Below are 12,619 nucleotides of genomic sequence, written 5' to 3' on the forward strand. Positions count from 1 at the left end.
TCTCTAACAAACCTCTGAGGGCCTCACAGAACAGCTGTATTTATACTGAGATTAAATTACACACAGGTGGACTCAATTTACTAATTAGGCACTAGATTTTAGTTATTAGGCATTCAGGTATCAAAGTAAAAGGGGCTGAATGCAAATGCACGCAACACTTTTGAGATACAGGTATTTATTTGTAAAAAAAAAATTAAAGCCATTTATCATTTTCCTTCCACCTCACAATTATGTGCCACTTTGTGTTGGTCTATCACATAAAATCCCAATAAAATACATTTACGTTTTTAGTTGTAACATGACAAAATGTTGAAAATGTCAAGGGGTACGAATACTTTTTCAAGGCACTGTACCTCACTGAAGCCAGGGCATCCAGCTCCAGCCTAGATAGACACCATTTTGGGGAACATGAACTCCACCCATTAGTCGGCAGTCATTTTAGAAGAGTTTGGCCATCTATATTTTCCACAGTTGATTTGCTACCCCATTAGATCTCCAAACTCCCCATTTGGCAAACGTTTCAACAAACTTCACCGGGTAATTTGACTGCAGCGGGTTCAAGGGTCAAGAAGGGGGTAAATCATTATTGTATTCAATCTCATAGGTATGTACTTTATGGTACAAATAATTTTCAAACCACATTGCAAGATATAGGGTTTGTGTCAACCTATTAATCAAACTATTAGTAGAATTTATTGTACTTATTGTAAATAAATATTAATTTATTTTCAAAAGCCTCAGTCTATACTTACACTACATTTTTTGTGTGTTTTTAATATAATGTAAAGAATTCTCCTTGGCAAAAGTCAGTTCAATTATTATTAGAAATGATTCTTGTATTGGAGTCACTCTCATTCGATCTATTTAGCTGACTAAATTAATTGTTCAGGCATTACCCTAACAAGTGCATGACATAGAAATTGGATGTGGGATCTGTTTAGTTAGTCATACTATAGCCTTTAGATCTACTTTCAAAATGTAGGTGATTTAGTACATACCTTTGTGAAGTAATGCACTGTAAAGCTTATCATCAAGATGGTAAACAATGAAACAGCCAGATTTCTTTTTGTATTCCATGTAGTAGTCATCGCAGCTTCATGAGCTGAAAAAAAAATAGGTTACCTCTGTTATTTGTTACTTAAACTAGAAACATTACAATCGTACAGTACAGTTACAGTTGACCTCCTTTTGACTTGTATTTGACATGCTTCAAGCAGGTTTTGCAAAACCAATATTAAGCAAACAACATTATTTTATTTTATTTGTTGAACTAGATGGACTTGTATCTTTTTTCAACTAGACTAACTATGTAACTATGTTTAGCAAAAGTTGAGAACACCAAGCCCATCTTGTCATTTATGCAAAAGCACTTAGTAAATCAACTCTCAACAGTCTTCAAATGCTAAGGGCAAACATGCTGTTCACTTAACTAGGTAAGCTGCCCAGTGCTTCGCGAATGTGGGGAAATTCAACTTTGCAATTACCGAATCACGTGCATAGAAAAAAAATTGTATTTTTGCTTGCACATGATTGGATAATGGAAGCCAGAAGAACTTTACCTCATTTACTAAGATCTCTAGAAAATTATCTTCCTAAATGCAACGTCCCTTGCAAAGTGAAGAGCGAGTAAATCAACCCCTTGGTCTCTTGTTAGACCACAAGAACCTTATAAGTAGACATGTGCATTCGTTTTCATCCGAATGCATTTTCGGCCGAATTTCGGGGATCTTCGTGTTCGTTTTAACAAACGATAACGAACGAGCTGAATCCAAAATCCAAAAGATCCAAAAAAAAAAAATGCTTTATTTTCGTATCCATTATATATTTGTATTGTTGCGACAACAGTTCCATACAGATAGATAGAAGATTCAACATGACGGTGACAATAGCGATCTGTGTCTATCAAACCTGAAGTTGAATGTGCCTAACCTAACTCTATTAGTCCAAGATTATTCGACATAGAGAGAAAAGATTCGACATTATAGAGACATGAAGATCCGACAAAGCATCTAAAAACATACGATCACCGCGATCGGACATTTACGGTCAAATGCTCTGCCCATAGGCTATAGAAGAATTCTAATATTGTTTAACTAGTAGTAATAGTTAATAACTATAATTATTACTAGTCAAACAACATTAGAATTCTACTATAGCTTGTGGGCAGAGCATTCAACCAGAAATGTACGATCGCGGCATCGTACAGTTTAGCTGCTTTGTTGAATATTCTTAGAACGTCCGACCGACACCATAAGCCTTCAATTGACAGTTTCGACCTTAATTCGGATTTTGAGACAAATGTATTTTTTAACTAAACAAAATAAATAAAAATGAATTTCGGGAGTAACTAAATCAATTTTTCAAACGCAACCAAAATTTCCGAAACCAAATATTTCAGTGTGCACACGTCTACTTATAAAATGGTTTTGAAAGGCTTTAAGTGTGTAAGATGGGACAGGGGTAGAAAGACTGCAGAACAAGTAGTGACATTTTGACAATATAGTCATTTTTATAGCACTGATTTTTCCTATTCAGGATAAACTGAAGAGGGACCAAAGAGAGGTGAGGGTTTTAAGATGATGGAGAGCGGGGATGTAATTTGTTGTATACAAAGTTTGGTATGAGCCAAGCGAATGGGATGCAGGCCAGGTGAAATTGAAGTTTTGCTTAAAATAGTTTACAATTGATAGTTCATTTTCATTGTATGACCCAGCTTCTATGTGATCCCTGTGTCATAACTGGTCACATGATCACATGATTGGAAATCAACGTGATTGGTTTCTGATTATTGGTGGACCAGAGCTGTCAGCAAAAGCTGAGTCTGACAGCTAGCAGCCAACAATGTGTCCAAGAGGGGACATAGTTTAAAGAGATCCTGTTACCAACATAAAAGTGCAGCAACGCATAGCATCCAATCAACATACATCTTACTTTTTAAAGGAAACCTATACACTGTGACCGCCATCTAACAAAATATGTTCTGCTTGGCTGTCTCTGCTTTTAATACTTTGAATCACTAGGTACAAGTCTGCCTAGAGCATTGTGATAAAAGGTTATAGTCGGTGTTGGTGTGCCCAATGAAATAGTGAAATATCAAAGTTTAAATTTTGGGCATTAGGATGTCAAAAAGGGATGAAGGATTCATATGATAAGTACTATGATGTCACAGAATTGTAATGTATGTCGTACTAAGAAAATATTAAAGTCAGCATTATCAAGGCATATGAAACGTTGCTATGTCAAAGGAAGAATTGTAAAGTCAGCTAGTGATACGTAGCTTGATAAAGAACCCACAATTTTGAGACCTGATTGAATGTTGGACCTTAGCTTTGTAGTTTGACCTGTATCTAAATCCAATAACACAAAAAAGTAACATATTGTAACTAGGGTTGTCCCGATACCACTTTTTTAGGACCGAGTACAAGTACCGATACTTTTTTTCAAGTAGTCGCCGATACCGAATACCGATACTTTTTTAAATGTCATGTGACCGTTTTCAAACCACAATACAGACTAAGGATATTTTCTTTAGAATTATGAAGAACTGGTACATCATGGTGTGGGGCTGTTTTTTAGCATACGGTACTGGAAAACTACATATCATTGAAGGAGTGATCACTGCCAGTGCCACCTATCAGTGCAGCTCATCGGTGCCAGTGCCCAAAAGTGCAGCTATCCAGTGCCACCTATCAGTGCAGATCAGTGCCCATTAGTGCATCAGTGCAGGAAGGCAGCTTATTAGTGCATCTCATCAGTGCCACCCAATCAATGCCAGTGCCACCTATCAGTGCCATCCATTTATGAGTGCCATTCAATCAATGCCAGTGCCACCTATCAGTGCCATCCAATGGCACTGATAGGTGGCACTGGCATTGATTGGATGGCACTCATAAATGGATGGCACTGATAGGTGGCACTGGCATTGATTGGATGGCACTCATAAATGTGGCACTGATGAGATGCACTAATAAGCTGCCTCCCTGCACTGATATAGCACCCCCCCCAAAAAAAAAAGTTAACCACTTCAGGTTCGTTGCAGCCAGTACTGTACCCACACTTCTTCTGCACAATTAAACATTATTTCATCTGTATGACAGTGACTTCCCCAGCGCTCATGGCTTACTTGCTTTTTACTGTACTTTTCCTGTCGATCGTGCGCTGCGGTCCTTTCGCAAGGCAATGGAGACTCCTAGGACGCCGGGGACGGCCTCTGGATGACGTCACGCACGCCGCCGGGGGACGTCAAGCTCCGTCTACAGTCAGTGTCTGTGTTCAGTACAGCACTGAAGGGGAGGAGCACGCTCAGCCTCGGCGCACTGGCACCGCCCGCGCTACAAGAGGCTGTGTTGTTGTGGATAGCCGCGGCTCTGCTGTGAATCATAGCAGCGGCCGCTACTCGCGGCCCACGGCCCGTGATTAAATGTTGTTCACTGCGTCAATTGGGCCTCTATCATAATGCAGGCTGCAGCTGCCTGGACGTGTGGATTTATTATATAGCGGTCGTCGGCCGGCCGCCGGGCCCTGGTGAGAGAATTAAGTTTGGGCCTATATTATGATGGGGGCCTGGAGCTGCAGCTCCATCAGCCCCACGGTTAATCCGGCCCTGCCTCTATGCACCGCTCGATGTCACAAAAAAAAAAAAAGTATTGTATTTTGGTATCGGGAGTATTTGCGCGAGTACGAGTACTAGCGCAAATACTCGGTATCGGTCCCGATACCGATACTGGTATCGGTATCGGGACAACCCTAATTGTAACTTACCAGATCTAAGATAAGGATATTTCCTCTCACCAATGGATATGTCATTTGTGAACGTACAATTTTCTCTGGAGAGAAAGTTGTATTTTGATATGAAACGTTATATGATTGACTACAAGTTTGCTAAATGCTGTTTATTTCTGTTATTTTTTTTGTATGTTGAGTCTTCTTTGATTATTATGTACATGTTTGTCTTTTTTTCTAAAATTAATCAAAAATAATTTAAACACAAGTTTGCTAAATGCTGTTATTGCTATGGTATCTATCTCTCTAACTTAACATTTGCAGCAGTTAGGAAGGGAGAAAAATCACTCATATGTCTGAGCCAAATAGAGCCTGAGCTATTGAGCTCTGTAAACAACTTTATTTTTTATAACACAGCAGTTAAGAATGGAAAGGTACGCAGGTGCCATGGAGCCTAGAGTGCCACCTGCTGGTTAAAAATGTTAATTTAAGGTATTAATATGTCATGTTTCATATTAATTTACTTAAAAAAAAATGTTATGGATGATAATGTGTCAGTGCTGGGCCATTCACCAACCACATGGGTAAAACCCATAGCTCCATGTAAACAACAACTTTTAGCTTACACAGAACAACTTCCACTTCTCCAAGCAGCAGCATGGAGGATCAAAGGATGCCGCATTGAAGGCAGGCTTGGTTAAAGTAAATTACAATCTGCCTGCACATAGTTCCATAAAACTCAAATTAAAGTGAACATTAAAAATATTGCACAGAATCAATACTTCGCAGTCATGTAAAATTGCCAGGAATGGGGACTGTGGTAAAATAAAAGTGTGCAAAACCTGCATAAAAAAGAAAAAAACTTGATCAAGAAAATAATTCAATGATGACCATTTTTAGCCTAGTTAGATTAATCATATTTATTATATTGCCAGTATTCCTCACAGAGGCTGTAATATTGGTGTTTTTGGTGTGCACCAATTTCATGTAAACACTTTAATTATGGAGGTACAATAAAAAAATATATATACTGTATACATTTTATGTGTTTTCTGAGAGTGACAAATTATATTCTTGATTCATTAAAGTGATCAAAAAACTACATATAGGATGAAATTTGTCACTAGCGCAAACATTACCTCCGTAACAGTTTTATTACTTGTCAACCCCACCAGTAGATCTAAGATTCTAAACTTTGCTTTAACAGGGTTACAACACTTCATTCTGCTGTGAAATCACACAATAGCACTGTCACCCTATAGACAGAGTAGTCTTAAAGTGGTTGTAAAGCCTTAAGTTTTTTTTTTTATCTTAATGCAGTCTATGCATTAAAGGTAAAAAAATCTTCTGTGACTCGAATCCCCCCCAGCCCCCCTTATACTTACCTGAACCCCATCCTGATATAGTGCTGTGCATGAATGGCAGCGGCTATCTCTTCCCTGTCCCTCCTTACAGGGCAGATCTATGGCAGCAGGAGTCATTGGCTCCCCCTGCTCTCAATCAAACTCTGTGACAGGGAAGCACTGTCTGTGTCAACGGACACAGGCAGTGGAGCTCGGGACCGACCCCTCATGAGTGCCTCTATAGGAAGTGGCCAGGAGCGCCAGCTGTGAGCCAGCTGTCATCTCCTCTGATGATTACCTTCCCTCATGTGTTTGCTATTAATATTACACATTTCTGGCCCTTCTGTATCCCTGTAATCACATGCAAGCCAGTTTTTTGACATTGTTGTGAAACTTATCCATTTCTTCAATTTATGATAAATTATAGGCTTTCAGATTACTAGTGGTTATCACTTCCCTGAAAAGCCCCACAGGGCGAAACATGTTGGGAGTTTACACTGTTACACCTATGGAAATAAGAACAACAAGGCTATGTTAAGAATGTGTATGATTCTATTATGAAATGTTTTTAACATTGTGGACTATCATACCTTCCAACTTTCTGAAATAGGAATGAGAAACACCTATTAGCAAAAGTAGGTAGGCATACGACACACACCCTGCCACGCCCCTTTACAGGAGAATTGTGCAAAAAAAAAAAATATTGCTTAAACCCACAAGTGCTTTTTTTACCACTTCTATTACTTAATGTAGCAATTTAGAAATTGGATGAAAGGTTTACCACTGTAAATCCATTTGGATAGATAAATAGTGCATTTGATATACATCTATATAGATCAGACCAAAATGAGGTACAAATGAGGAGGAATGATGGACAGAGGGACTTTGTTCCAAATCAGGGACAGTCCCTCAAATCAGGGATAGTTGAGACTCGGGAGCTATGGACTAATAAATGATGAATTTTTAACACAGTCTATCAGTCTATCACTGTTTGCATTACACACCTTCAAAAGTCTAATATTCATTAAAAAAAATGAACCTTTACAATTTCTTTAAGCAGGCCAACTTTAGATAGACATGTAGTTTTAGACCAGGCCTTTTTCTGACACTTGTTTTTTGTATTTTTTTCTAGAAAATTACTTAGAACCCCCAATCATTATACATTTTTTAGTAGAGACCCCAGAGAATAAAATGGCAATCATTACAATTTTTTTTTATGTCAAACAGTTTTTCGAACGCAATATTTTTGGAAAAAATACACTTGAATGAATAAAAAACAAACAAAACATAATATAGACCCCAATGTTTTTGTATAATATGAAAGATGATGTGACGTCAAGTAAATAGATACCCAACATGTACTGCTTTAAAAATGCACGTGCTCGGGGAATGGCACCAAACTACGGAACTTGAAAATCTCCATAGGTGACACTTTAAACATTTCTACAGATTACCAGTTTAGAGTTACAGAGGAGGTCCAGCACTAGAATCATTACTTTCGCTCAGATATTCACGGCGATCCCTTACATGTGTGGTGCGAACACCATTTACTTATGGGGGCGTGACTTACATATGCGTTCACAACTGCGCACGAGCACGCAGGGACATGGGCATTTAAAAAAAAGAATTTTTAATAATTATTTTTTATTTTTGCACTGTCCCTAAAAAAAAAAAAAATGTTGATTACTTTAATTGCTTTTAGTGTCAGGACATCACTTCCGGTTCCGGCCACATGGAAACAAAGCCATTTTTTTTTTAAAGCAAAATATAAAACTTTTTTTAATATATTGGGCCAGGTTCACATAGAAATACGTTACGCTGCGGCGGCGTAACGTATCCCATTTACGTTACACCGCCGCAAGTTTACAGCGTAAGTGCCTGATTCGCAAAGCACTTACCTGTAAACTTGCGGCGGCGTAGCGTAAATCCGCCCGGCGCAAGCCCGCCTAATTCAAATGGGGCGGGGACCATTTAAATTAGGCGCGTTCCCGCGCCGAACGTACTGCGCATGCTCTGTCCCTAAAGTTTCCCGACGTGCATTGCGCTAAATGATGTCGCAAGAACGTCATTGGTTTCGACATTAACGTAAATGGCGTCCAGCGCCATTCACGGACGACTTACGCAAACGACGTGAAATTTAAAAATTTGACGCAGGAACGACGGCCATACTTAACATTGGTTAGACCACCTAGAGGGCATGCTTAGTTTTACGCGACGCATCTCTACAGAAACAACATAAATTTAGATCGACGGGCAAAGCGGACGTTCGTGAATCGGCGTAACTAGTCATTTGCATATTCTACGCCGATCGCAATGGAATCGCCACCTAGCGGCCGGCCTAGAATTGCAGCCTAAGATCTGACGGTGTAACACAGTTACACCTGTCGGATCTTAGGGCTATCTATGCGTAACTGATTCTATGAATCAGGCGCATAGATACGACAATCGTATCTCAGAGATACGACGGCGTATCAGGAGATACGCCGTCGTATCTCTTTTGTGAATCTGGCCCTTTGCTTTTAAGAGTAGAAGAGAGATTTAGGGTCTTTCAGACCCCTGATCTCTCCATAAAGAGGACCTGTCATGCTATATTGTTATTGCAAGGGATCTTTATATGCCTTTGCGATAACAATACAGCATGACAGGTCCTTTTTATGGAGAGATCTCCTCAATATCTCCTCTACCCTTAAAATCAAAAGATGGTAGGAAAAATAGAAATATTGGCACGTAAAAGAAAAGAAAAGGAATTCATATATCAAATATAATTACATATATTAACCCCAAAGCTATAATAGCAAAAGTCAGCAACTATTATTGAAAGTAGGATTTCTAATCACACTAATAAATAATAAGACAATTTAAGTGTCACGATTTCTGAAAACGACACACGACAGTTGATGAAGTTATGTATACATTATAAAAATTGTTAACATTTTTAAATTCAGCTAGTGTACTTAAAGGAAAAGTGCAGGCAAAGCTTGTTCTGGACTCCTGTGACCTTTTTTTAGCAGAGAGCGGACTGACACCCGGCTCAGCCTCTCAACGAGCAGAGATTGGTAGAGAGATCAAATCACAACAGAATAAGTGCAACGTTTCCGAGTCACAAAGGACCCCTTCGTCAGGCAGGTGATGAGATGAGATGTCATGAGATGTCATCACATACCTGACGAAGGGGTCCTGCATGGCTCCGAAACGTTGCACTTTTTTAAAAAGTTTTGGACTACAATTGAAGATCCACGGTGTGCTGGAAAACATGTTTACTTATCTGTGATGTATCCAGTATGCCCCTTCTACAGAGAAGCCTATAATTCAGGAAAGTGTGCGATGGGAATATAGACAAAACTGAATGGATTGAATGAAAATTGTGTGATCTTGTATTGTACAAGAATTTTTTTTGTGTTTGTCACTTGTAGTTTTTTGTATGTTTTTTTTTACCAACCCCAACCTTCTCTTCTAACAGATATATGACAAGAACATGTTGATCTGATTCATAACAACAAACTCCGGCGGATGGCCAGTTTGAGAATCAACTGCTATGGACATGTCCCAAGCATCTATCATCCCAACATTAAGTCCACTGAAGATGTCTTTTACTAAGAGGTAATTGATGTAACCATGGAAGTCACTGAATCGCTCCACGTCAAGCCCATAGTCCCTGTTGTTTTCAGACTTTATGACAACTTTTGTATCCGGACTTCGTAAAAACAGGCTCTCTAAGGCACTTCGCATGCCCAAAAGTCTTTTGATGAAATGGGGAAAAGGATAGGGTCGGAAGTGCTGTCCTATAGTTAGCACTACGATTGTGTTGGAGCCACCAGCAAGCTTGTCAAGTTCATTGGCTATGTATGCATGATCTTTGATGCTGAAGTAGATTTTAGCTACAAATGGATGTCCATGTTTCTTCCATTGAATGAAGATGTTGTTTTGTAGGTCATATGCCACGTAGGGCCTGTGCCAACCAGTTACGTGATTGTTAAAAAATCTCAGATCTATTAAAGAAAAAGATCAAAATGATTAAGTCTTTTAAAAAATATATTTTTTATTTTGGCAAAATCCACCAACATTACATAGTTCTTGAATTATTTGATAAGCAGAAGACTAGATTCCCAACTTTGTTTAGAAAAAAGTAACAAATGACAGCATTAAACATAATCAAGAACAGTAATAATTTAAGTTAAAACATGCAGCTAAATCAAGATAAACTTGCATAAATAGGAAAAATCAGCCAAGGATAAGTGGAGCAAGGTGCCACATCCCAATTGATTGAAAGAACTAGGAAAAATGGGAAGGGGGACTTTGAGGCTGGATTCACACTTCTGCGGTGCGAATTCCAGCTCTGTTATCTCTGCAAAGAGATAACAGAGCTGCTCAGCAGATCATCTCCATTTTAGCTGCGAATTTGGAGACCTGGTAGAGGGGAGGGGGAGGGGGGAAGTGTATTGAGGAGAATGAGAGAAATCCTGATGAAAAATGAACACATCTGCAAATCAAATGCGTGCCCATAGAAGATAATGGGCCTGAATACGCAACTGAGCCGCACCGCAATGCCTAGAAAACGCACACGGTTTTTGGGCAATGCGCAGTGCGAATGCATCGCACATATGTGAATCAGCCTCATTAAAATCAATGTATTTTATAATGTTATGCGAATTGGATGCGATTTAAGTGTGAACTTGTAGAGGAAGAGCAGGGCTACATGTGTGCCAAGTTTGGGTTCCAGGGGACCTACGGCCGGCCAGTACCGGGTCCCCAAAGTTTGGGAGATCAGGCGCAAAAAGGTGACTTGAGTACAAGCCGAGGGGGGCATTTTTGGCACAAAAAAAAGTGCTGAAAAATTTGGCTTATACTCGAGTATATACGGTAACTACATATAGTAAAAAAGATATAACAATCTTCATGATAAAAATAGATATTGATCAGACCAAATTCCTTCATCAGCCACCAGAGGGAGCCAATAGGTAAAAAATTGTTGAAAAGCTTGCAACATTCACAGCAAGAGAGACACAAGTAATTCAAAAACCAATGTCAAACTGCATTCCTGTCCAAGGACATCAAAGCTTCCTTATCTCCAAATCAACTGCATCTTTAGTCTGAACAGGCTAAAGAGGCTGGTCTTACCATCCACCATGCATTCACCCAGGAGTCAAACACCAGCCTCTTTAGCCAGTTCAGACCAAAGATCCAGTTTATTTGGAGATGTTTCTCCTCCCATAGCATTCTGAGCTACTTATGCTTGCAGCTGATAACAGAGGATATGTGATCGCTTATAAAAAGGGAAAGGAATCTATAAAAAAATATATATATATATATATATATATATATATATATATATATATATATATATATATATATATATATATACATATACATACACACACACACACAAACAGTATCTCACAAAAGCGAGTACATCCCTCACATTTTTGAAAATATTTTATTCTATCTTTTCATGTGACAACACTGAAGAAATTGCACTTTGCTACAATGTAAAGTAGTGAGTTTACAGCTTGTACACCATGTACATTTTCTGTCCCCTCAAAATAACTAATCACACAGCTACTAATGTCTAAACCGCTGGCAACAAAAGTGAGTACACCCCTAAGTAAAAATGTCAAAATTGGGCCCAAAGTGTTAATATTTTGTGTGGCCACCATTATTTTCCAGCATTGCCTTAACCCACTTGGGCATGGAGTTCATCAGAGCTTCACAAGTTGCCACTGGAGTCCTCTTCCTCCCCACTACTTAAGCAGCTTTGGCAAGTGGGGAAAATCTGGAGTAAATTGCCTTTGAAAATAATAGGTAGAGGCCAATTTGATAAAGATGATTTGGATGCCACAATTATTATATTTGTTACATAACTGCCCAATATGGTTACCACGGAAATTCTTTAAACAAATTGATAGATCTTATATGGAGATATAAACATCCTCGGATCAGTTTGGAAACTTTGCAGCTGTCTAAGGATGAAGGATTTTTGACTGTCCCTAATGCCAGGCTTTATTATCTGGCATCTCAACTTAAGCAATTAAATGGATGCAATACTATAGATTATGAGGATCCTATACAACACATGATATTTTCCCAATTGCCGAAAGATCCACTAGTGCAGTTAATAGTTTACCATTTTTTAAACAAACAGTCCTACATTTTATTTAGTACATAGGACTTGGACCACTGTTCAACAAGAAACTCATTATGAGGGTTATACACAATATATGCCCATATGAAAAAACCTACAACTGCCTGAAGTGGCAAAACTTAAAAGTTTTGCATTGTGGAAAAAGGCAGGTATTCTTTTTCTTAGCCAACTTTATGACAATGATGTTTTGCAATCATTTGATAAATTGGCAGAAAAATAAAATTTGTCTAATCAATTATTATTTCAATACCTACAGTTATGGCATACCTTGCAGACCCAAGCAAAGACCTTTTTATTAAAAAATAATACTTCATCAATTTTAGCTTTGACAGTTGCTACTAGATGTGCTAAACAGGGATTAATGGGGAAGATATATTCTTTTATTAAAACGTTAACAAGAATCAACTCACAAGAA

At 38.6% G+C, this 12,619-nt stretch overlaps 2 protein-coding genes across 7 annotated transcripts in view; both read right to left on the reverse strand.

Annotated features, from left to right (window-relative positions):
* The window catches only part of LOC120918895 (NXPE family member 4-like), a 114,535-nt gene that overhangs the window by 32,654 nt on the left and 69,262 nt on the right, over positions 1 to 12,619 (reverse strand). For all 4 annotated transcript variants that reach the window (XM_040330759.1, XM_040330756.1, XM_040330757.1 and 1 more), the window contains exon 2: positions 999 to 1,102. In XM_040330759.1, the coding sequence (XP_040186693.1) occupies positions 999 to 1,088 (90 nt within the window). In that variant the 5' untranslated portion in view covers positions 1,089 to 1,102. The remainder of the gene's footprint in view (positions 1 to 998; positions 1,103 to 12,619) is intronic.
* LOC120918894 (NXPE family member 1-like) overlaps positions 8,959 to 12,619 on the reverse strand; it is a 35,849-nt gene continuing 32,188 nt past the window's right edge. For all 3 annotated transcript variants that reach the window (XM_040330755.1, XM_040330754.1, XM_040330753.1), the window contains one exon: positions 8,959 to 10,054. In XM_040330755.1, coding sequence (XP_040186689.1) covers positions 9,519 to 10,054 — 536 coding nt within the window. In that variant the 3' untranslated portion in view covers positions 8,959 to 9,518. The remainder of the gene's footprint in view (positions 10,055 to 12,619) is intronic.

The sequence above is a fragment of the Rana temporaria genome, chromosome 12 (genome assembly GCF_905171775.1).
Source record: "Rana temporaria chromosome 12, aRanTem1.1, whole genome shotgun sequence".
Classification (NCBI taxonomy): Eukaryota; Metazoa; Chordata; class Amphibia; order Anura; family Ranidae; genus Rana; species Rana temporaria.